We start from the raw sequence: 25,887 nt of genomic DNA on the forward strand, positions 1-25,887 counted from the left end.
TCTTCTCCAGGCTGCATAAGCCCAGCTCCCTCAGCCTGTTCTCAAGGGGGAGGTGTTCCAGCCCTCTGATCATCTTTGTGGCCCTTCTCTAGACCCTCTCCAACAGCTCTCTGTCTTTCTTGTACTGGGGGATACATACCTGGACACAGGACTCCAGATGAGGAGGAGACTCATGAGTTGGAGATTCATGAGGACTCCAACATCTCCAGAGATGTTGTGGATGCCCCGTCCCTGGAGGTGTTCAAGGCCAGGTTGGATGAAGCCCTGGGCAGCCTGGTCTAGTATTAGATATGGAGGTCGGTAGCCCTGCATGCGGCAAGGGGGCTGGAGCTTGATGACCCTTGAGGTCTCTTCCAACCCAAGCCATCCTATGATCCTGTGATCCCCATGCTCTTCCCCTGTGGGCTACTTGTAAATTTGCAGTGGCGTGCCTTGACATCTTTTGAAAAGCAGTGACTTTTATTCATGTATGCGCATGGAAATTGTCACGAGCAGGAAGAACTGCGTGCAGTTTTTTCCTGTTGGTGTTTTCTACAGGAACCGCCATTTGCAGTCCTTCACGTCTGCTTGTGCCATGGCTGTAATGCAACGCTGGCTGACACTAGGAAGGCAGACACAGGAAAGCATTGGAAAAGTCGGGGGACCCAGCGTGAGACATCTGACATACAGAGCATCAAAAGGCGGGACTGAAAAAGGCGGCCTGGAGCTCCCAGCCTGTCCCCCTTCAGCAGGATCCTCCCAGGCAGGCTGCTTGGCAGGAGGTGTTGTGGTCTTGTAGGATCTTTCCTCCTGCCGGCAGGAGGTGCAAAACCTGTTCCCTGTCAGGCTGGGCTGTTGCTCAAAACATGGCGCTGCCTCCTCTGCGGTGACATCACTGACCACTGTGAAGTCACAGTGGGCCCTCAGCACAGAGGCAGCTTGTCCCCACGCCTCCGGCACTCTCGGTCCTGACAGCACGGCTGTTGGAGAGGGATTGGCTCACTGCTTAGGGAGCTGCGTGTTTTGTTCCTTGTGCTGCAAGGAAATGGAGCAACAAGGGCATGGCGAGCGGGGGAACTGGTAAGGATATGGTTCCTTCCTGAGCTTTAAACATCTGTTGCTCTGTAGTGCAGATACTGCCTGCTTCACCAGTCTTCCCCACACTTCTCCTCCTTCATAGGCAAACTAAGGCTTGGAAGACAGTTGCCCTGGTGCTGGTCACAGTGGCTGTGGCATCCTTCGGTGAGTCTCTGTAGAGCTCTGACTTGAGGATGCTTCTTTTGGAAGCCCCCAGTGGTTTGTTCTGCCCAGGGTTAGGGTTAGGGGAGTGGGCAGCCCAAGGCAGAACCCCAAGTGTTTATAGAGATGATTTACTGAGAGCTTTGTGGAATTCCTGACAGGCGTTTATTGCGTCGGAGGTCTTGTGGAAGGTATAAAGACAACAGCAGGAGCGACTGCAAGGTAAAAAGCCACCTCCCTTAGGCTAGACCCTTCTTTAAAGGACTTCTGCCTCTTGTCCATGACCGCTCGTTACCCGACTCCGACTTCCCTGACGCAGTGCCCCGAGCTTCTCCCATTTCCCATTCTCCTCTCTCAGCTTTTCTTTCAAACTGCTCTAGCTCCAAGTCCATTAGTTCCCCCCGAGTTACCCAGGAAGCCTGGAAGCACCTTCTCGGTCGGGAGCTCTTGGAGCTGGCCAACCAGAATTGTCACCTCCCTCTTAAATCTTGGTGACCCCGTCATCACGCAGAGTGAGGCTCGTTCACTGCCTCAGTCCCACAGCTTGGGAGAAGACAGCTGTGTACACTCTCTCCATCACCTGCTGTCTCTAGGCTGGTGCGTGGTGATGGGGAAATGGTGAGCCTCGACGAAGAGCTTGCTAAGGTCCAGCGGCAGCTTCATGTCCTGCAATGGAGAGCGAGGGACATCACCGAGCGTGCTTTCCACGAAGCCCTGAGGAGAACTGAGCTCCCAGGCTTTACAGGCGAGGTAAGAGGCCACTGCAGATAGCTCTGCTAAGAGAGTTCTTTCCCCACTCTGGCATTGTATCTTGCTACCATTCCCTATCACAGCCAGCTAAAAGTCTTGTCCTGCAGGAAGAAACGCTCGTGCATTGCCCCCGGTCCTTTCTTTTGTTGCTCCGGAGTTCTTGTAGGGGAAAGGAACGTGCTGTGGTGGGAATTTCAGATGCCTCAGTCATTTCTTGCTCTCTGTCGGGTGATCCTGAGGGGAGGACTGGAAAGAAAGAGCGGTCTCAGCAGTCCATACCTGCACCTGCTGCTGGCGTGAGGTGGCAGGTTCCCCTGGAAGACTTGTAAGCCAGCACCCTGAGTTGAGACTGGGAGCCCTGGGTTCCTGGGGCCTGTGCCGATCCACGGGCACTGCAGTGTTTCAGCCTCCCCGTGGGGCATCCAGTCTGCAAGCTGTTCTGGTTTCAGAGCCCCTGCTCCCTGGATACCGTCTCTTTTGGTGGCTCGAACTCGCACGGCCCCTGGTCTGCCCGAAGCCTGAGCTGACGATGACCCGTGCTGGGAATCTCCAAGGCCATGTTAGCCTGAGGCCTGGCATCAGTTCCCTCTGCATTTTGCCTTTCTTCCCCATTGCAGTAGGCGAGCTGTGTCTTCCGCTTTAAGTTAACTCTCTGTGTATGGCTGGACCTCAGCTGTTGTGGTGACCTCTGGGCAATCCCTGCCTTGTGCCTGACTCGAGCCCCATCTCCTGGCCAGGAGTCAGTGCTGTCAGTGCTGCGTGTCTGTCGTGGGGCACCTCAACAGGAAACGCCCCTTCCTGCTGCATCCGCGTCTGGTGCGCCAGAGGGAGCAGCCTCTCCATTCCCATGCCAGATGGTCATAGGAGAGCTCTGGAGGTTCCCAGGCAACTCCAGTGTTCCTTACGTCCAAGTGGAGCAGCCGAGTTTGCTTTGGCTGGCTTTGCAGGGGAGCTGGGAGGCAACTCTTTTCCCTGTTCTCTTCCTTCTGACGAGCACTCTCCTTTGTCTTTCTTCCCAGGCTGTTCAAAAGATCATCAACCAAGTACTGGAGAAGCTGGAAGAAAGCCCATTCCAGATGACCAATTATGCCAGCAAAACTTCAGGTGAACTGTAGAAACAAACAGACCACACATGCTGGTTCCAAAGTGCTTCTTGTCCAGTTGGACAGGACGGGCATTTGAGCAGTGGCAGGGGAGAAGGGGTGAGGAGTGAACGGCCAGTGTGTGTGCCCTGAGAATGTGCTTGCTGGGAGAGTCTTCAGTGGGCTGGAGCACATCTGAAAAGCACTACACCTACTTGGTGGTGTTTGTCACGTGATTGCTCAGCTGGCTGGCAGTTTGTGCCGCCCCTAAGGATAGTTGGGTGAGTCCCTGCATTGTGTTGCAGAGGGCTATTGCAAGTGAGAACGTGGGGAATGTCACTGTGGGGGATGTAGGACTGCTTAGAAGCTCTTTCCAAGAGGACAGTGCAAAGGCAGCCGGCATCTCGGTGCGGCTGTCCATGCAGAAAACAATGTCAGCAGCCCTTGATTCCTCCTGGCCTCGCTTGACCATTGTGCCCGTGTTTTACTTTGCAGGCGCCGCCATCATTCGTTCCAAGACTTCTCCCTCCTGGATTGGAAGTGGGAGAGTCTTCTGGCAGTCGCTGCCTCTGATGGCTTATATGAGGCCTCCTGAGGTTATTCTGGAGGTAAGAACACCGAGAAACAGGGAGAAGAATGGTGCGGGGCGGAGGGGGCCAAACGCCCTGCTGGGGGTTGCCTTTACCCTTGTCCTCGCATCTCAGCTTTCTTTACCTGTGGTCTTCTTGCGAGGACCTACTCCCCTCCTGTGTATCCCGGCTGAGAATGTCTTCTGCCAGACTGCCCCAAGTCCTCTGTGCAGGCTTCTGCTAGCTTAGCTTGCTTGTCTTCCCAGCCACTGTGGAAGTGTCAGGCTGGCACTGAAGGGGAACCCCTCAGGTGCCACGAGAGATGTGGGTTGCGAGAACGCTGGGGCTCTTAGTGAACCCAAGCGGGCACGGAGGGTGTGCGCTGCAGGAGGGCCCCATGTTGTGTTTGCCAGCCCATCCTGGCACTGCTCCTGAGCTACTTGCACAAGTCAGAGACTTGGCTGGTGCCCGTGGAAGGAGGTGGGACTGGATGAGAGGGAGTGGTTGCTTCCCCTTCCAGGAAAGGCTCGTGCAGGTGAGCGCTTCTTTGCCCCGGGCAGGTGCCTTTCAGCCTCAGCAGCCTCCCCTCATTGTTTTTGGCAAGGAACCCGAGAGCTTCTGCAAGTGGTGCACCCAGCTCACCGCCACGCACGTATGCCTCCTGTGCTTCAGAGCAGAGCTGATGGGCCAGTACGCCACTAGAGCCCCCGATGCTGGGGCAGGAATTTCAGCCAGGATGCTCTTTTGCACATGAACACTGTTCCTTCTTCTCCTCTGTTTAGCCTGACAATCATCCAGGTAACTGCTGGCCCTTCCCAGGAAGTCAAGGGCACGTCTTCATCAAGCTGCCTGTGGCCGTCTTCCCCACGGCAGTTACCATAAATCATGGGATTCCAGCAGCAGCATACCACGCAGACAGCATCTCCAGTGCTCCAAAGGACTTTGCTGTCTATGTAAGTGATTCCTCTGGGTTTGGGGGGGGGGGGCAGGTTTGCATAGCGTTTGATGCGGGGGGTGGTTGCAGATCCAAGAGGGCGGCAGCGTGCAGTTCCTCTCTGCCGGGGAGGAGAAACAAGCTCCTCAGAGTTGCTCCATTTCCACAGCATTCCTCTTTTGTCCAAGATAGCACAGCAAAGAAAGTTTCCCGCTCTTGGGGCGAGTTGGTAGCTTGAGAGGCGGAGGGAAAGGGAAGTGGCACAGTGGATGGTCCTCGACCACCTTTGCTTCCAGTCCCTGTGGGGCTTTGTGATCCTCTGCCGGCAGCGCATCCCACTGTTCTGTCTTCTCCACCCCTGTCTTTCTGTAGGGCCTGCAGGAGGAAGATGATGAGAAAGGAACGTTGCTGGGAGAGTTCATCTTCACGCCAGGCCAGGCTCCCGGTCAGACCTTCCAGCTGAAGGTACGGTGACAAAGAGGGGTGTGAAGCGTGGGAGAGGAGGACTGCGGTTGGCTGGGGAGAAGCTTCCAAGCAAGCCAGAGGCGTATGGGGGCCCTCTGGCATTTCTGCTGCTGCCACTTACTAACTGCACATGCCTGGAGTGCTGTGCTGTTCCTGTTTCCTTCTGGTTTTTAAGCTTCTGTGCTGCTTCAGATTTTAGCACTCCTAGGCTCCAGCTATCCTTGCAGCAGAAATCAACCATGACCAAGTGGCTTCCAATTGCACACAAGCGGCTGCCTCACGTAGTATGCAATACTGTTGGCGTGCTACTTTCACGCTGGGGATGTGTGGCATTCCAAGGATTGTGTTGATGTCAGCAACAGGCAGCATAAGGGAGGCCATTCTGCTTGGGTGACATTCTAGGGAAGGCAATGAGAGTAACGTCCCTGCGTTTTCTGTGCATGACCACACACACTCAAAGCAAGTGCAAAGAACTTTTCTTTAAAACTCATGTGACCAAAGAGGTGGAGCAGGACAAGAAATGTCTGGATTGTGCTAGGGCAGCATATCAGCGTGTCAAAAGACCTAGTAAGGCAGCCTGAAGGAAGGTGCTGCACGAGTGTGTCGCTGCCGCATTGTCAGTGGTCACAGAGAAGAGAGGAAAACTCAATTCATTTCTTCTTCTCCTTGCAGAACGAGCACTCTGGGTTCATCAAGTACGTAAGGCTGCAAGTGCTGAGCAACTGGGGCCACCCGGACTACACCTGCGTGTATCAATTCAGGCTCCACGGCGATCCATCCCATGATGGTGATGCTAGGGGAAAGCTATCTGCCTAGAGGAATGCTGGCTGGCTTTGTTCTCAATAAATTACTTTAACATTTCCCACGTTGAGTCTCTCTTGTCCATCAGAGTAATTGTTAAGAGATGTCCCTGTCTTTATCTCGACCCACGAGCTTTCCCATCCCCTGTTCTCCTGCTCTCCTGTTGGGGTGGAGGAGGGAGTGAGCGGCCTGGTGGGAGTCGGGCCCTTGTCTAAGGCTAGGCCAGCACAACCGCATATTAGGCTAAAACCTGCACAGGAGTCGAATGAGCAGGGTTATTTCTGGGAGCAGTCAGACTGGGTCAGTTTTTGCTCGCTATCTTCATCAGTGACCTTTATGAAGGGCTAGAATGTGTCTTCAGCTCATCAGTTTGCAGATGACACGAATCTGGGAGGAGTGGCTGACACAGCGGCAGGCTGTGCTGCCATTCCATGAGATCTGAACGGGCTGGTGAGTGAGGCAGAGAGGAACCTGATGAGGTTAAACAAGGGCAAGTGTGGACTCCTACACCTGGGGAGGAATAACCACATGCATCAATACAGGTCAGGGGCTGACCTGCTGGAGTGAAGCTCTGCAGAGAAGGAGCTTGGTGTCCTGGTGGGCAACAGGTTGGCCATGAGCCAGCAGTGCACCCTTGTAGCCATGAAGGCTAGTGGGATCCTGGGTTGCCTTCCAAAGAGCCTGGCCAGCAGGTCGAGGGAGGTGATCCTCCCCCTCTCCTCTGCCCTGCTGAGGCCACATCTGGAGTCCTGTGTCTCGTTCTGGGCTTCTCAGCTCAAGAAAGACAGGGAACTTCTAGAGAGGGTGTAGCGGAGGGCCACAAGGATGAGGAGGGGCGTGGAGCATCTTCCTTATGAGGAAAGGCTGAGATAGTTGGGACGGTTCCGCCTGGAGAAGAGAAGGCTGAGAGCGGATCTTACCAATCAATGCTTATAAATATCTAATCCTAGAATCATAGAATCATGGAATGGCTTGGGTGGGAAGAGACCTCAAGGATCATCAAGCTCTAGCCCCTCCGCCGTAGGCAGGGCCACCAACCTTCACTTGTAATACTCAACCAGGCTGCCCAGAGCCCCATCCAACCTGGCCTTGAACAGTTCTAGGGACAGGGCATACACAACCCCTCTGGGCAACCTGTCACAGCACATCACCACGCTCTCAATAAGAAAAACAACTTCCCCCTGACTCCTAATCTAAATATCCCCTCCATTAATTTAAAACCATCCCCCCTTGTCCTGTCGCTATCTATCTTCATTAAAAGTTGATTTTCTTCATGTTCATCAACTACCTTTAAATACTGGAAGGCTGCAATGAGATCTCTCCACATCCTTCTCTTTTCCAGGCTGAACAAGCCCAGCTCCCTCAGCCTGTCTTTGTCGGGGAGGTGCTTCAGCCCTCTGATCATCTCTGTGGCCCTCCTCTGGGTCCTCTCCAAAAGCTCCTCGTCTTTCTTCTTTTGGCGGCTCCAGACCTGGATGCGGTACTCTAGATGGGGCCTCGCGAGGGTGCAGTAGAGAGGGACAATCACCTCCCTGTCCCTGCTGGCCACCCCTCTCATGATGGAGCCCAGGATACCATCTGCTTTCCGAGCTGCAAGAGCACACTGTTGGCTCATGGTAAGTTTTTCATCTGCCAGGACCCACAGGTCCTTCCCTGCAGGGCTACTCTCAAGGATTGCTCCTCCCAGTCTGTATATATGCCTGAGATTCCCCCAGCCCAAGTGCAAAACCTTGCCTTGATGTTAAAGATGTTAAAGAGCACCGGTCCCAAGACAGACCCCTGGGGGACACAGCTCATTACCAGCCTCCACCTGGACATAGAACCATTAACCAACAGCCTTAGCTGACCATCCCAAGTCTTGGAAGATGAGCCGACGGGCAAGGAGGCTGGACTGGCTGAACAGAGACCTTTGGCTGGAACTCAGGAACAAAAGGAATGCTTATGGTCTTTGGGAGAGTGGGCAAGCAACTTATGACGATTACAAGTATGTAGTGAACTGTGCAGGGAGAAAATTAAAAAAGCCAAAGCCCAGCTAGAACTGAACTTGGTCACTAAGGTGAAGGATGACAGTAAATATTTCTATAAATACACCAGCAGCAAGAGAGGGGTTTGGTAGAATCTCCATCCCCTGTTGGACAACACAGAAGGTAATGCAGTGACCAAGGATGGCCAGACCCAAATAGTTGTGGTCAGTGGAGTTAAATCCCGTTGGCGGCCAGTCAAGAGTGGTGTCCTCCTGGGCTCAGTGCTGCAATTGCTTCTATTTAATGTCTCTATTAATGATCTTGACAAGGGAATTGAGCACACCCTCAGTAAGTTTGCAGACAACACCAAGTTGGGAGGGAGTGCTGAACTGCCTGGGGGGGGGGTAAGGCACTACAGAGGGACCTGGATCGATGGGCCACGGTAAACTGTTTGAGTTTCAGCAGGGCCAAGTGTTGGGTCCTGCATTTTGGTCACAACGCCAGGCAACCCTCCAGTCTTGGGGAGGTGTGGCTGGAAAGCTCCCTGACGGAAAAGAACCTTGGTGTACTGATGGTGACTGATGGGCAGTCGGCTGAATATGAGCCAGTAGTGGGCTCTGGTGGCTGAGAAGGCCCATGGCATCCTGGCTTGTGTCTGGAATGATGTGGTGAGCAGGACGAGGGAAGTAATCCTGCCCCTGTACTCGGCACTGGTGAGGCCTCACCTCGAGTACTGTGTTCAGTTTTGGGCACCTCAGTACAGAAAGAACAGTGAGGTGATGAAGCAGGTCCAAAGATGGGCAGCAGGACTTGTGAGGGGCTTCGAGAATGTGCCCTACGAGGAGTGACTGAAGGAACTGGGGCTGTTTAGTCTGGGGAAAAGGAGGCTGAGGGGAGACCTTACTGCTCTTCAATTACCTGAAAGGTGATGGCAGCGAGAGTGGGGTTGGTCTCTTGCCACTGGTGCCAGGTGACAGGACGAGGGGAAATGGCCTCAAGTTGTGCCAGGGGAGGTTTAGGTTGGATATCAGGGAAAACTTCTTTACAGAAAGGGTTGTTAAGCAGTGGAATAGGCTCCCCAGGGAAGTGGGTGAGTCACCATCCCTGGATGTGTTTAAAAAGTGCAAAACCCTGCACTTGTCTGTGTTGAACCTCATTAGGTTCACTCGGGCCCACCTTTCAAGTCTGTCAAGGTCCCTCTGAATGGCATCCCTTCCTCCGTGTCAACCGCACCACTCAGCTTGATGTTGTCAGCAAATTTGCTGAGGGAGTAGAGAAATGTACTTGTGAGTATTTACGCTCCTGGTCACTGAGAAATTATATAGACTGTATAGTAAAAAAAAGGTATTTTCCATCCTTCTCTTTCCAACTTACACAGGTGGGACAAGTTCAGAGGTAGAGACAGCATGACCCCTGAGGCTTCTCTCTCAGCACAACACATACTGCCCTAAGAAGCAGTGGATAAGGAATCAAATGCTAGCTTCCAAATAGCCCCACGTAGTTTATGAGATCAGGCATCACAAGCCAGGCAAGTTCTCTAACAAGCATACTGTTAGAAAAAGCTGCATAGATGCGTGTAAGCTGTTCTTCACCCTACAAGAGCTGGATATGAAGAAAGACAAGAACATGAATTGGGTGAACCAGACAAAGCTGTCTGAGTGCTCCTGATGATTTTAGGTGCTAAATAATGCAGTGCTCTCAGCACTTGCTTAATCTATGCACTAGCAGAAAAACACGCATCTACTGACTTATTACATCCAGAGTAAGAGGTGTGGGTTTGAGGAGTTTTTCTTGAAGTTAAGAACCTAAAATGACAGAAAGACTAATTTACCTTTTCTGTTAAGTAACGGTACCCTCTGCATGCCTCTTTCCCAGCTGTAAAACAGATATGAAAATGAGTACTTCCATAAAGAGCTGCAAAAAAACTAAAAAATATTATTTTCCTAGTGTTTCTTATTTTTGGGATATATAACAGAAGAAATTATTTGGCTCATGTTGTGTCAAATGCCAGAAAAAAATGTCCACATTTAAAAATGAAGGCCATTAATAACTGTACTATCAACAACAACAAAAAAAATGCTGAATTATTCATTTCTCAAAGTCATCTAGCACTTCTAGAAAGACATGATTGAAACCACTTATCTGAATCCCTCCATACATGACCCATTATCATACCAATGCATAGTATGTGAAAACGAAAAAGAAAGAGGTCAGGTTTTTAAGACCTCTTTTGACCTTGAGTCTTTTTTAAAAAAAAAAAACATCCTGCATTTTCAAATAACGCTGACCTTGTAAGAAATAGGAGAATTTAAAGCTGTAATTTTAAACTTCTTTAGAATTTTAAAGGAAAAACATACTCAGAGGCCAACTGTTTTGTATCCATTGAGGAAAAACTGTGAGAATTTGATTGTCATATACAAAATCTATTCCCACTGTGGAATATGTATAAAGCTTTTAGGTATACACATACACTTATCCACCAAAGTATGAGGAATCAGAATTCTTCAGTGTCACACATTAGATTTCATAGCTATGTGTACCTAAGGATCTACAGTAGGCAAAATCTATTACATCAATACGGTCCATTCTGTTCAGGTGTTGCACTGAAAGCTTCCAATTGATCTAAGATGATTTTGGTTGCCTAAAGCAGCTTTTGGGCATGGGTGAACAGCATCACCTCTTACCAGGCTGGTGATGGTCCTGCACTACCCTACAAATATTACCAAGATTAACCCTATTTCAACTTTTACATTGGTAGATAGTAATAGGACAAGGAGAAATGGTTTTAAGCTAAAGGAGAAGTTTAGATTAGATGTCAGGGAGAAGTTTTTCACAGAGAGTGGTGAGGTGCTGGAACACATTGCCCACAGAAGTTCTGGATGCCCCATCCTTGGAGGCATTCCAGGCCAGGTTGGATGGGGCCCTGGGCCCCATCCTGGGTATGTGATCTAGTGGTTGGCAACACTGCCTGCAGCAGGGGGTTGGAAATTTATGATCCTTGAGATTTCTTCTAACCCAAGGCATTCTATGATTCTATTTATAAAACAGAGTTCCAGCAGCTCCATCATGTCTGCCCACATGACAAGAAACTGCATATTAACTACATGGAGACTTAAATTGAGTGATAGGATGGAAATAGAATTCACATGTGAAGAAATACACACACACACAAAAAAAACCTACATTTTGATGGAATGTTCTCCTGCTTTCAGTGTTTTGATGCTTTCTAACAGGGCTGAAATTATTTCTTCTGTTCCACTTCCTTACTCATGCATCTAGGTCTTATTTCTGCAGCTGCAAAAATCAAATAGAAGCCTTTTCAACTGTAAAAGCACAGTTACGGGAAGATGAGGGCAGCACATGTTACTTGCAGTAACTCTTGCGTAAACTGTAGCAGTGTAACACAGTTCTCAGCATCAAGGAAACTGGGAACACTTATAATATTTTGGGCCACGTTCCTCAGCTGCCAAATGCTAAGGACAATGAGGTACCAGTGAATATGAATTAGGCTTCTGAGATAGGAATTATTAATTGCATAAACACAGAGTGGGAAACAGCTAATAAATTAAACTGCATCAAGGAAGATTCAGGACAGGGTCTTACGAAAAATCTTGTGTTGATCATAATAATGGAGGAACTGGGATAGGTGGCACAGGGACAGCTTTGTCATTTCAAGGTGGAGGACTGGTCTCCCTTATGAGCAGCTTAGGGAAGTGCTGTTTGGGAAAGCTAGCTTTAGTTGTCTAACAGGATGGACTAGAAGATCTCTTGAGATCCCCCAAACTCTCTGAGTCTGTAATCTATCATTACAAAATTAGAATTTATTCATAAATAAAACTGTGTTGCCTCTTTGACTTCAGCTGGCCCCTCCCATGTTTTCTTATTCACATATGCGGCCACTACATGTGTTGCAATTATGAAAGCAATTGTACCTGTAAGAGCCTGAAGGAAAGACTGACCGTAGTTTGTGTGAGCAGATGTTAGCATGCTGGCTAAGGCTCCAGCTCACTCTCCTGCCCTCACAAACTCTCTTTTACAAAACACTGAGGGTATTTTTAAAAGATCTCTTAATCAGGTGCTCTAAAACAGAAGTTTCACCTCAGGCACCACCTACACAGATTACTATATAATTTAAAATACAGGACAATAGCTTGAACATGTGCTTTCTCTCTTAACTAAAAGGCAGGTGGTCTTCAGCAACCAGATCCAAATCAACTTTGCAGTAAATTTAGCCTGAGCCTGAAATTAGCCTGCTGGCTGCAGAAGCTGCAACGGGCTGCCTGTATTACTTCCAGCTGTAAGCATCAAGGCAGTGCTATACCAATGCAGTCTATATTCTTGCACCATGCATTTTTTTTCTGATCAGCCTTTCACATTGTAATAGTAAACTGCAAATTCCAGCTGACGGCATCAATCACAATCTGCTTTTCCTGTGACTGAAGATGTAACACTGCAATGTGATTGAAAGTACAGCAGTAATAGCAGGGCAGCAAAGTCTTAAGCTGCAGCACAGGAGGACTAGTCCAAATGAAGCACCTGGGGATGCAGAAATAAAGGAAAAATGCGGCTTACCCTTAGAATGCCTCAGGTAGCAGTGAGCTCCAGCAGGAAACCCTTGCCTCCACTGCCAACCCTTAAATGAGATCTGGGAGTGGGTGGATCCTGGCTCCACCCCTCAGGTCACTCAGGTACACTGCATGCAGCTGAGCTCCCCTGGGTTGGCCCTGCCTTCCCACTGGGTGCTCAATCACTGCTTCAGGCTGTGACTTAGTATGTCTGCTAAAGAAGTGGATCACAGAAACAATCTCTCATAGACCACCTGTAACCTAGAACCATCATTTTGATTTCTCAGAAGTTTATTATCAGAAGATGGTGGCAAGTACCTAGTGGTTCTGTTTGGCTGTCAGATAATCTGCTAAGGATTTAGAAGGGTTAAATGACTGTAACTTTCACTGTTTTCTATGTTTTCAAAATTTATGAATCTTGAAAGACAGTTTAAGCACTTAAGGTAAACGAAGAAGTGCCTAAAGGAACATTCTCTTTGAAAATAAAATGTCTGTGTTAGTTGGTTAACTTTCACAGATGATACAGAAAGTTCTCTTAGATTTTTTGCTATGATTGCTCTGAAGTTTCAATGTATGCACAAATTCAAATGGTACAATCACACAAAGGGATCCTCAGTTCTTCACCACTTTGGACTTTATCTGAGAACCACAGTTTTGTTAAAACAAACGAAACAAACAATTCCTCTTAAGACTTTTTTGAAATGTTAAGCCTTTGTACCTTTTCCTCTATATCTTATGTAACCAATCTGCTGTAGTTTTAATGCCCTCCAATTTTATTGTGGCCAACATGCTTTCTTTCTTATGCCTTTAAACATTGTTTGTGTCATGAGTACAAAGATGCAAACTGATTACTGGAAAAGAAACTGTGATTTTGCCATGGAAACAGATAGTCTTTTTGTTTCATGGAAGATTTTCATAGAGTAATTCACCTTTCAGAACAAACTAATAAACATGCTGAGCATGCTGAAAGATCTGTGAAAATCTCAGAAGCTGTAGTCCAATGTCTCACAGTATAGATCTTACATTATACTCCTTTTTAAAAATTACTCATTATAGAAATATGTGTAGGTATCAGCAACTAAAGAACCACATCTCATATAGATATAGCATCAGATTTAAACCCATGAAATGGCTTGGGAAAATGCAATGAGTTGTGTAGCAATTGCAATTGTAAAAATTCTCCTTATTTGCTTTCTCCTACTGAAAAGACACAAATTCTGTCAGTGCTTGTGCTCATTTTTCCTTTAATGGTTCCCAGTTCTCTACATCTCTGATTCTGAGCAAGTCCAGAATTGTGTCAGCACGAACAGATATGAGTAGATCAGAACGTAGCTAGCATAGTGGACCAATAAATGTTCATCTTAAGGTCTGTGGACTTGATGACATAGAAGCAGTCTGAAATCTGCTAGGTAGTGTATGTGGACAAGAAAAGGCTTCTCACTGTTTTTTTTAATCACAATCAGAAGAGCTGGTAAAATGCTCCCTCTCCTCTTTTTATAAATTATTTTTGCTTTTAGAGCAGATTTTAGGGTACATAGGTCAGTTTCCTTCCCCTGTGTAGCATGATGTTGAAGGGATTCTACTATTCGTGTACATTTCTAAAAGATGCCTGAAGCAACAGCCAGAGCAGACTGGAAAACTAGTGTTGTTAAAACTGTCCCATTTTGCAGAAACATTTAGTATTTCTCAGCTTAAGAACTGGTCTTCTAAGCTAATGTGCAGTAATTATATGAGAAGAGGACCTGGTCTCAAGTGTTTCCAGGGCAGTATTTTATTCTGTGAAAGGTTTGTATATGCTGTCCTTATTGAAAGGACTGCAAGGGAGTCTTTTTTTTTACAGAAGGCTTCCTAGATGCATAACAGGAGAAGTTCCTTTTCAGACCATGAACAGTTCAGCCTTCATGGTAGACTAATGCCAACAGAAGGGGAAAACAACCTCTCACCTCCTTCATGCAACACATGTACAATAAAACTTAGGCAGAAATATGAGGGTGAAATGGAAAGGAGGAAGGAAACCGGTCTATCTCTCCCATATATGATATACTGCACTTGATTACAGAGGAGAGAGGGTAGGGAAGAGAGGCCAGGACTACTGTAACTTCTCATCTTCCAACAGATTATCTTTAAAACAAAGGACTGATCCCTGCTTTCTTCAAGATGTAGGGATCTATTTCAAGGAAAAGAGGACAGAGCATAGTGGTCAAGACCTTTATGTGTTACTCATCAAGGCAACAGAGGAGATGGAATTCATGACATAACCTTATTTTATAGCATTTTTCAGCTGACTGGTATTTAGGTGCAATCATGTAAAGTGGAGCCCCTCTTATGATGGCTGGTTCTCCCACATGCTGCTTTGGGAGCACACAGTTGTGAGTCCTGCCACACTGCCAGCTAGAAGGTAGTTGTTGCAATGCTGTCCTCAATAGCGGCAATGACCGTATTTTGAAACTAGTCTTCATATCAGAATTACAAAAGCTGTTCTATTCTCTGATATTCATACCCTGCTAGAGAAGAATGTGACATCACAGGATGGGGAACAAGACAAAAAGGAAATTCAAAATGCTTTGCTGTTCCTTCATCATCATTTCTAGAGCAAGAGATTTAAAAACATACCTCCCCACACACCTTACAAGCAGATCAGTAATTTCTCATAGCAATTGTTTCAGAATTCTGACAGATAATCTAAGACTCTAGGTTATAGGCTGTATAAACATGTTAACATTTTATTAAGGTATGCATAATTTTGCATTGTAAAATTACATAATAACACCATTACAATCCATTAATCTAAATATGAAGGAAGGTTCTGAAGAGATCAGAATTTATACAACTGTGTCTCTGTGAGAACATGTGCCTACATTCTGGGATCTGCCTCCCATTTTATTTAGAGTCATGACAAGATGAGCTATTCCTGCTCCAATTGAGCAGTTTAAGAAATAGCAGTGATCAGTTCTTTCTCCGTAGTTTAAATAAAGTAATTGAGATAGAATTAATACTGTTGTACAGAATGGGATAAAAGACAGGTCTTATCAGATACAGCTGATTGATTTTTTTATACAGCCAGCGTAACTGATAATCTCATTAAAGCCTGATTTTCAAAGTCATCCATTTTGGGATGGTTACCAACAGAAACAGATAGCACAAAAGTACTGTTTCCACCATTTCCTAAAATTCAGCATTTCTCTCTGATCTCTAGTCTCTATAATACCTCTAATTATCTAAAAGCAGTTTCTCAGCAACAACGTTTTTTTCTGTTTTATTATCCTGTGTTTGACCTCAAGTATTTTGTTCTCTCTGAAACTTAAATGTCACATTGGCTTGTTAATCTTTCAGCAGCCACAGCATGTCAAGTGTTTGGATGTAAGACTGGATAAAAATTGATGTTTTGCTAGCCTATTTGCTGGGTTCTATTTTTAATGATTATCTTCATAGCTCTTCCCACTGGTCTTACTGGTCTTACATTCTTGAGTCCAGATATTTTTCATAGTACTCTACATTTCTCTTATTTCTGGTTCTTTTTTTTTCTTTTTTTTTTCTTTTTTTTTCTTCTTTTTTTTGGTAATTTTTCACTTTCCTCATTCCCACCCATTACTCCTCTTTCCCCCCCCTTTCATTCAGGGCAGCTGCCATTATTACAATGCAGTGCAAATAATTGCAGCTGATTTGGAACTTTATGAATATTTCAGTGTTATACTCAAATCTTGAAATGCATTACTGGAGAAGAATAAGACAGACTAAAACCAAACAGCTTTTTAACAGCAGTGCTGCAGAAACTGAAATTGTAGTTCAGCACGAATTCATAATTACCAGTTACAAACAGATAAAATAAGACAGTTAAGAAGAGTTCAAACAGCAGCTTTTTGAATGTCTTATGTAACTACTGAATTTTCCAGTGGGTGCACAAGAATTAAAACTTACAGACACTAAAAGAAACAAAACTAATGGGACATAAGGTCAAATATACATATAATGACTAGTTCAAGAGGCTGGTCTTCATGTAGTCAAACTATATAACAGTAGCATGCTTGTATTTAGTTTACAGATCATGTGAGTGTCATTTTTGTCTTCAAGATATTTAAAAGCTCACCTCTCTGAAAGAGGAAAGACAGCATGCTACAGTTGCGATCTCCTTTTTCATTTTTATAGATGAGGTAACTTAGACTAGTTATAATTGACTCTTCATGCTAAATGCAAAGTCACTAATTCTGGGACCTAGAGCCTCTGTACACTCACGACTTCAAGCTGTGCCAGGGGAACTTCAGGTTGGACATTAGGAAATACTTCTCGAAGAGAGTGATCAGGCACTGGAATGGGCTGCTGAGGGGCATGGGTTAGTGGGAAATATTCATGATAGGTGGGTGGTTGGACTGAATGATCTTGGAAGTCTTTTCCAACCTTGGTAATTCTATGATTCTGTGATTCTGCACTTCAGTACATATAGGACTCTGAACTCACCATTACTAATCACTGCATAGAAAATAAAACACAAGTCAAAAAGAGGGCTCTCTGTTTAGTCATGTTATCTGTTTCTTTGGTGCAGTTCCTGTCAGTGAGCTGGACATGAATGCAGTTGGCTAAACTCCCGCAACAGGAGCAGCATGCTCTGGGCTATGACACTGCTAATTGCTAATGAAGGTAGGCAGATATGAATAATGCCCCTGTTTATTCCACAAAGCAACATCAACCCAGGGAAGGATAAAAGTCCATGTGTGGAAGCTAAAGGCGCAGCATTTTTGTAGCATCCGAGTTTTCATTGAGCAAGTCTGTATTAGCTGTGAAATGAAACTGAAAATGTAGAGCTAACAAAGTTGAAATTTCCAATAGAAATGTAAGCTTTGCAAGCCTGTGAAATGTCTCCGTATGTATGTGTACCATTAAGAGCTTTCAGAGTGATTTCATTCAGCAGTCACTCACAAAAGAACATCAGTATTGATTCCCACAAAAGGAGCAGATTTGAGGAGCAGACCAACAGGATGTGCAACCTGTACAGTTTAAGATGATGTTATATGTCAACCACAGAACCACAGAATAGCATGGGTTGAAAGGGACCTCAAGGATCACCAAACTCCAAACCCCTGCCACAGGCAGGGCCACCAACCTCCACATTTAATACCAGACCAAACTGCCCAGGGCCCCACCCAACCTGGCTTTAATGTCTAAACTCATAAAAAGATGAAGACCTCTGCCATTACTGAGAGTTGATGATGGCGCTGTGTATTCTTGAAGGGACGCTTTTTTTCACATATAATTGTACAATACAGAAAGAAAGATTTTGGTAGAGTTTGTAAGGATGGGAGATGAGTGAAAAACGTAGCCTCCATTAAGAAAACACTCCATGACATTGAGCTTGTAACTCTAATGGATTATAATTTGAGTCCAATAGATGGAGGAAACATTATTAATACTGTCAAGATTGAGAGCTTTCCCCAAATTCCCTGTTTAGCCCAATTAGATATAGAAAGTGGATATTTTCAAAAATTGTGTAGATTGATGGAGACTGAAAGTATACAGATATGCACAGTGGAGAAAAAGAAAACAAAACACCCAGAGTCTCACAGAAAGAAAGCAACTACTTGAAAAACGAACAAGCAAGAGGTTGGATATTGCTACATATGAGGATTGACATTACTGTTTCCTAGGGAAATTCCCGGCTGAAATAGAATCTATTCCTTCAAAACTAATTTCATCATTGTTGTGTATTTTTATGCTTTTTCTTGCTGCGTGTGGAAAGTGTACTGTGCAGAGAACAGTGAGCCCCAGCAATGAAAAAAATTAAGAACTTGCAGGAAAACAGAGAACAGCTTAGGGAGTGATTCAAATTCTGCAGCTGAAAATGTCATGGAAAAAGAGTTGAAGGAAAATAGAGAAGAGATATGAGGAGTAACAAGAAACAGCTATCTTCCCTGACACCTATGAATCTCACACATCCAAAGTGTCCCAAGAATGAGCCAAAAGTAATTATGACATGTAAGCTAGTTGGTTTAGAGTGCATATGAAGGTATATTTTCCTGAATTGTCATAAATGAGGAACCACATTCAGAGCTAGTGAGAAAAAAAAAAGTAGCTAGAGAATCTCCTGAAGTAGATAGTTCTTTTCTGCAGAAAGTTACTGTTTGGTTAATGCTGATTCAGAGAATCACAGAAAGGTTTAGGTTGCAAGTAACATGCAGAGATCATCCAGTTCAACCCCGTACACAAAGCAGATCTACTTCTTAAGGTAAATTAAGTTGTTTAGAGCCTAATCCTGTTGGGTCTTGAAACGCTCCAAGGACAGAGATTCCAACAGCTATCTGGTCAATCTGTTCCATTGCTTAACCACTTTCATTATGATAATTCCACCTCTGTTTCGTTTCTCTACTTAGATATGTTTTTCACTAACACCTACATACACATTATCTCTTTCTTGTCTTGTCAGAGGTTTCTGCCATTAATTTACATTAAAAGCAAATATATCAATGTGTATACTCAAATATTAACTGAGGATATTAAATCTGTAAGAGAGGGCAACTAGAGGAAATCTTCTCACCAGCTACTACTTTTCCACATGTAGTCCTAGAATGGAGCTCTTTTGTCTCCATGCACAAGAATTTTGTTGGCCATGTACAGCTTATTTCTTAAAGTATCATTGAAAGAATTAAAAACAACTGAGCTAAATTGCAAAAACATGTCTGGTTAGGTCAGTGGCTGTCATGCAGTGCTTTCATTTTAACACTGAAGAATGACAGAACTATAATTTCCTTACCATTTCAACATACAAAAGTGCTTTCTTCACTAGAAGAAAAAAGTTGATTCAAGATGAAAGATTTGTGATGGGAAAAAGAAATGACCTTTTAATATTCTAAGTGACATAGCCAAAAATCCTCCAGAAAAGCAGGACAAGACACATTCTGTTTTCTCACTTTCTCTTAAAAAATATATATATAGTATGAAGAACGCCCATTTGTCACACAGCTCATATTTTTTTCCTTCTCTTTCCCTAAGAACTTCTGTAGCCTTTCCCTATCCAAAAACCAAAGATGTTGAAAACAGTATTGTAATACAGTTGTGCAATGACAAACTTGCTTGCTTGCCTGCAAAGCTACACAGACTCATGTAGAGCCAAGACCCTGTGTGCGCACTTCCTTAGGCAGCAACACAAGGGAAACAAGCTTCTTGGAATGCTGACGAAGTGGCATACCTCCAGTCTGGAAAGCATAAGCAGGCACCTACTTTTTAGGTCACCAATCAGAGATTTGCTTACTGGTCAGCCAGGTGACTCACACTTCCCCTCCCAGCTGATGATAAGTCAAATGGCATAAATTATCTGTCACCCCAAGGCATCCCTTCCTGAACCATATTCTGTACATGGACCGTATATCATACAGAAATAATTCAGTCAGATGTCTGGTAAAGCTCGAATCATAGCTCTCTCCTGACTTCATTCATCTTTGAAAAGACACATTTCTTTTTAAGAGACATTATTGCTTTGTTTTGTTTCCTTTTAGACAAATATAAAATACAAGTTTATCCACTGTTGGAGACAGACTAATACAATAAAAATCATACTGAGAGATTAGTGTATGGATAGCTCTATGATAGTGACAGCAGTGATTGTCAGTCTCTCAGACATATATGGACTGTATTTTCACAGGAATGTTTCTCTAAGGATTTATAGTTCTTACTGGAATTATTGCATTTACAATTGCTTCTGAGCGGTTTATGGTTAAGGCACAGACACATTAGTTCTAGTGAACATCTTGTCTTTTTTTTTACTAGATTAAGAGATCTAGTATCAGCTTAATCTAGAGAGGACAATATTTTGGAAAGAAAATTATTTCTAAACTAGACTTGCATGCAGAGATTACTGTTATTCCCAGCTCAATGCAACTACAGATGAACTGTAACTGATCAGATAAAAACAAACTCAGGATAAGAACATGCGAGATCAGCTGTATTTACTAGTGAATGAGCCAGGCCTCCTAAAGCCCTCTTGGCTAGCATAATTGACTTTGAATATATACCAAACAGAAAACACAAGAAGTTAGTGGTGTCTTCACCCATCTTCAGGTACACTAGAGTATATAATGCCTCCTTCTAGATCTCATGACTGGTGCTGAAATTCCAAGAAGAAATTTGTATAAGAAGAGAACCAAAACAAAAGCAGTGATAAAATGAAGAAAAATATTTTAGCCTATCAGCATCATTTTGAGTTGGTTGCTTAAAGAGTTTCAGAAGGCTTTTCAGGCAAGTCATGAATGCAGATCTTTTTGATAAATGGCTTCATCTCCACGCTTGTCAGGGCAATGAGTACGCCAATAGGCCTGAATTGCCTTGACCAGCCTCACCTTGGTCTTCTGGGATTGGTCATAAATGCTATTTAATCTCAGGCTTGGTCCTTCACTCCTAGTCTGAGCTACCTTGTTTTTCTAGGTGAAAAGTCTATCTTTAATTGCTGTTGCTTACAGTCAGCAGATAAATAGCTGTAGATGTCTGACCAGAATTGGCTTATGAACTCTCAGACAGAAGACTCTTAGCTGCAACAAGTAAGCATGTGTTGAAAATTCTATTAACAGTTGAACTAAACTGAATTGGTGGGTCCTGAATCCTCTGACTAAAGAAGAGATGTGAGATCAAACCACCTATGCATAGATTATTTAGATTTGGGAGAGAGGGAAGACAGCTAAGCAGCAGAAATTGACATGACTTTCTGCCCAACCTTCCTCAACCAGCAGCCATCTTCCTGGTGGGGCGGGGAGTAAGGAGTTTGTGAATGCAGATCTGCAGTGGCAGCAAGTGATGTAGTCATCAAACAGAATATTTTGTTTCTTAAATCCCAGATGCACAATGGGCTGCTGTTTACTCTGTCTTGTCTGTGACAGCTTTAGACTTTTGTGTCCTTTGTGTCACTGGGATGGACCTCAGACCTTCATTCCTGTCTTCTTTTCTTGGTTTGTCTCTAGTTGCACTTCATCCTCCTCCCCCACCTGGAACCCCTAGGGTGGACCTGATGAATCACCTTGTGTTCACAGGGCTTTGTAGCTACTCACCCTACTCAGGTATAGAGGAGACGGGAAGAGCCCCGTCTCTACCTGCACTACATTCACTTTTCGCTACGGCTCGTCCTCCTTGGAGGGCAGTTCTGCTGTGGTTGTTCCTCAATGAAGAACAGTAAACCTGCCCATGTTGCTGCAAACAGTGAAAATTTACTAAACTTGCCATGTTCCTATAATTCAGTTTCCTGTCAATTGTAGGCACAGCACAACTCACAGAAAGCTTGAAATATTTTTGAGTACCTGTTTTGTTTTAACCTTGATTTGTTGTCTGGCAGCAAATGTCATAGTTTCTAAAAATTGTTTTAAAGCTAATGCCAGTTGTAAATGTTGTAGAGGGAAATAAAAAAAAAAATGAAATATAAGTTATTTGAACATATTAATGAGTAAGAAAAAAATAGTTAATAGAATTCAGAGATGGGACAGGAATGTTTGATGTGAAAATAAGCTCCATCTTTACTTCATGTTGCTGCAAAGCATTAAACATTTTTCCTATTGAAAAAAAAAAATGTGTCTTTGTTAAAGATCAGCATTTCCTCTACAAAGTATTCCATTTTTATTTTTTATTTTTTTTAATTTCTGAAGAGAATATGAAGATACAGCTTGAAAATGAAAAACTTCAGTGAAAAGCTACCCAAGTTCCTCATTTGGAAACAAAAGGTTGAACTTCCTGACTCATGACAGAATTTTGGTGTTCTTTTCTGGATGATCAAACTGTCTCTGCTTGAAAGTGAACATACAATAGTGAAGTATGTGAGCTTTAACTCTGGTGAGCAATTTACAGGTAGTGAATGAAGTGTGGTTTCCAAAAGGAACTCTAGTTGGGCAGAAAGTACAACTTGGGCTTTTAAGAAAAACAAACATGCACATCCATTCTATTGTTCAGGTTCAGGATGCCTTTCAGCTTCACTTTTGTTGGGAGGGCATACTAGAAGAAGGTAACTTTGTTCATATATTCGGTTGGCAATTAACACACACCACTGGCCTTGCTGAAATCCTCAAGGGAAAGAAGAGGTTTGCATTTGTTCTGAAGCCAGGAGCTTCAGGTTGGAGATGCAAGAGGCAGAGGGAAGAGGTTTAGGAAGAAGTATGGAATTTGTGAAGAAACTAAAGGAGAAAAATAAAAACAGAGGTGAGAATCAGGGGGAATAAAGACGAGAAGTAGGTTTTCAGAACTGAGGGGAGCATTCAGGGCTGCCTGCTGGTGCTCAAGGGACTCAGCAATTATCTGCCCAGATGTAGCTGGGTAACGGAGGCTACAAGAAAGTCTTGAGAGTGCCCAGGAATATCTTTTCAAAGCACAGAAGAAAGAGAACAAAACAAAAATGCAGCAGTGTGTGAAAGTATGGAAGTTTCCCACCATTTGCAGGAGAACTAACAGTAAGAAACTCAGCTTAAACCAGCTGCAAGACAAGAGGTGGAAGAAATGCCTGTGGCTAGTCAGACAGTGAACTGTCACTGTGAAGAAGTAGCAAATATCATGCTAAGACGTACCAGGCAAAATATTCCCACTTTTCCACTTCAAATGCTATTACATAAGATCTCATCAGGCCATGCACTTGAAATTCATCTTTTTTGAATAAGACATAGTAACATTAGAGTATCTCCTATTCTACTCTATTCTATTCTATTCTATTCTATTCTATTCTATTCTATTCTATTCTATTCCATTCCATTCCATTCCATTCCATTCCATTATCTTTTTTGAGAAAATAAAGTGATTTAAATGGTTGAAACCTAATAAGACACTGGCTAATGGAAAATTAAAATGTATTCGGGCAGTAAGCAAAAAAAAGAGAGAACGTATTTGTGCCAGAATTTCATGCTGCAGGTGCAAGGTCAGCTGAATATCAAGTAGCTATCAGTACGTTTAGTCCAATGTTAGAAGACCGTTTTATATTATAGAACAAATGGGTGAGCACTAAAAGGCTAAATTATGTTAAAAGGACATTTTAAGGAAATATCACACCCATCAATATATTTTTCTCTCATTTTCATAATTCATTTTTCACACGCATCAGTTGTTTTAATTCAGTGATCTAGTCTTTTGAGTTCAGTGTGGCTTTAGTTTTCTTCAGTCTGTATTCCCTCCCAGAGATAAATAGGTATAATAGATACAACACATTTTAAAGCTCTGAGATGCTTATTATTGAAAATGGGTTATTAGTCCATTCATAATATAGGATTTAAAATATTGCATTTCACAGAATTTCTCAGATAGTATTCCTCAGAAAGACAAGCCATATCCAAACCTTTAATGAACAGAACTGCTTCTCTATCATCTCCAACTCCATTACAAAATTGTAATTGAGTACTAATCTTAAAACAACAGCTTAAAAGAAACTTTTTAATATGCCTTGCACTGCAGGCTGTGGAGAGAACCACGACGGAAAACATCTTGAAATTTCTATGCATTTAAGAATGATAAAACACCTTTCAAAACTTTGAAAATCATTAGGAGAGAAGGATGAGGGGCTGAGACTCTTTAATCTTCTGTTTAATGTATCAGTGAACAGTCTGTATGATATAACATTGTGCATACTCAACAAGCTTGCAAATTATACTGGGGTGGATTGACTTAGGCAATTGGTATTGCTTCTGCAAGAGACAGGGCTGCTGTTCAGGGGAAAAATGGCAACTGGAAAAGTAAGGAAATGTGAAACTTCTGAAGTTCACATTGTTTGGAGAGGAGTAAGGAAAGAGAAAAATCCTGGATTTGTGTATACGGTTGTGTATTATAGAATCATAGAATCACCAAGGTTGGAAAAGACCTACAAGATCATCCAGTCCAACCATCCACACATCACCAACAGTTCTCACTAAACCATGTCCCTCAACAGAACGTCTAAACATTCCTTGAACACCTCAGGGGTCAGTGACTCCATCACCTCCCTGGGCAGCCCATTCCAGTGCCTGACCACTCTTTCGGAAAAGTAGTATTTCCTAATGTCCAACCTGAATCTCCCCTGGAGAAACTTGAGGCTGTTCCCTCTAGTCCTTGAACTAAGTATGACCCTTATGGAATAGCTTTTGGGGTTACAGTAACATCTCATAAAAACATCAGTTCAGTGTTGTTGATTAAAAGAAGATTAAAGATTAAAAGATCAAAGATTTCAAGACCTGTTAGGAGAGAGAGGAGTAGGAAATTGTATAAATCTATGTTGGACCTGTATCTTGAACTCTGTGTTTTTACTCCTGATTTTGAAGGAAACTGTGAGAGAAAAATATATATATATAAAGATAGTGGTAAAGGAGTACTAGAATATTGTGTAGGTTTTCTCCATCATTAGCTAATAAAATGTGATCATTTAGGCTGTAAAGAAAGATGACTGGGGAGAAAATGTGCTAATTAAATGTTAACTGGTGTTAACTAAAAATACATCATATACTTGTAGCTCTTTGCCATAAGAATTGATACGTTTTTAAAGTTCCTGTAGGCTTAAAAAGATATTGGAGATACATGGTGTGGAAGAAAAAGATACACCAATGCCTTCAAAGCCCAAAGGATGTTAATTGTGTTAGAATGAGGAGTGCTAGTTGAGTAATCGAAATATGCATGTCTACTGTTTTATCATCTTCCACTCTTCACTGCTAGGGGTGAGATATTGTGTTAGATGGACCCTTGACCAAGTACAGTTCTGTTATTTGGCCCAGATCTCAGTCTTTGACAGATCTGCTGTTGTGATACTGTTTTATTTTAGAAGAAATGCTGAAGATTACAACCTGCTCTTCCCTTCCCTGCATGCTCATTTTCACAAGTCATGAAGAAGTCTAGGCACATGTTCTATGCGTGCTAACAGAGGTGCTTAATATGGACAACCAAACAACACCAGATGGAGGAAAGTGCAGCTGGCAAAGATTAATTCAGATGTAGGTGGTGTGCTCTAATTCTCACTCCAGAATTGAACCCCAATTCAGGAGAACATTGGAAATTTGCTTAAATGTATTGTGAATCCTTGATGTGAAATGGGAAAAATAATAGCATCTGCTTTTCCCTTGATCTTTCCATTTCAATCGTGTTTAATACTTAACAGAAAGGTAACACATCACCATTTGAAGCCTCTGATGCTAGTACTAGTGTTATTACTATTATTATTAGATTGTAACTTTTAGCAATGAGGATTTATAACCTAGAATGCTGAGTGCAAGCAGCTGAGGGGGAGGCTGCAATTCAGTTCAATTACTTTGCAAATGAATTCCTTTCTAGTATCCTAGATGTAACAAGACTATTTTTCTATGTCTCTTTTCTTTTAATTCCTCCAGTTTAGGACTGATTCCACTCAGAATAGAAAATAAAAATATAACGAAGGTTTAATGCCTTCAGGAGTGTTTCTTATGAAGACAGAAATAACACTTTAGTATCCCTATGTAGTAAATATATCCTGTTCTTACATTAATAATGAGTTCATTTGTCAAAGTACATCTTTACAATCTCCATTCAAGACAAGAATACAGTTCAGAAAATCAAGCTATTGCAGCACATATACTATTTTCAACACTAAGAAAGAAA

At 43.6% G+C, this 25,887-nt stretch overlaps 1 protein-coding gene across 1 annotated transcript; it reads left to right on the forward strand.

Moving 5' to 3' along the window:
- The first annotated feature begins 283 nt into the window (after positions 1 to 283).
- LOC770405 (SUN domain-containing protein 3-like) lies at positions 284 to 5,889 on the forward strand. Its single transcript, XM_040695511.1, has 9 exons — positions 284 to 1,059; positions 1,160 to 1,221; positions 1,380 to 1,440; positions 1,812 to 1,968; positions 2,988 to 3,072; positions 3,546 to 3,658; positions 4,402 to 4,572; positions 4,926 to 5,018; positions 5,691 to 5,889. The coding sequence occupies exons 1-9, from the start codon at positions 1,025 to 1,027 to the stop codon at positions 5,832 to 5,834; spliced, it is 921 nt and encodes a 306-aa protein (XP_040551445.1). The 5' UTR covers positions 284 to 1,024; the 3' UTR covers positions 5,835 to 5,889.
- The last annotated feature ends 19,998 nt before the right edge of the window (positions 5,890 to 25,887 follow it).

This window comes from Gallus gallus, chromosome 2 (genome assembly GCF_016699485.2).
Source record: "Gallus gallus isolate bGalGal1 chromosome 2, bGalGal1.mat.broiler.GRCg7b, whole genome shotgun sequence".
NCBI classification, from domain to species: domain Eukaryota; kingdom Metazoa; phylum Chordata; class Aves; order Galliformes; family Phasianidae; genus Gallus; species Gallus gallus.

What these genes read in the sequence shown, in the direction of transcription:
- LOC770405 (XM_040695511.1), top strand. Translation starts at nt 1,025, where the DNA reads ATGGAGCAACAAGGGCATGGCGAGCGGGGGAACTG. An exon ending in TCCCAGGCTTTACAGGCGAG is followed by an intron (nt 1,969 to 2,987) that starts GTAAGAGGCCAC and finishes CTTTCTTCCCAG; the next exon opens with GCTGTTCAAAAGATCATCAA. An exon ending in GTCAGACCTTCCAGCTGAAG is followed by an intron (nt 5,019 to 5,690) that starts GTACGGTGACAA and finishes TTCTCCTTGCAG; the next exon opens with AACGAGCACTCTGGGTTCAT.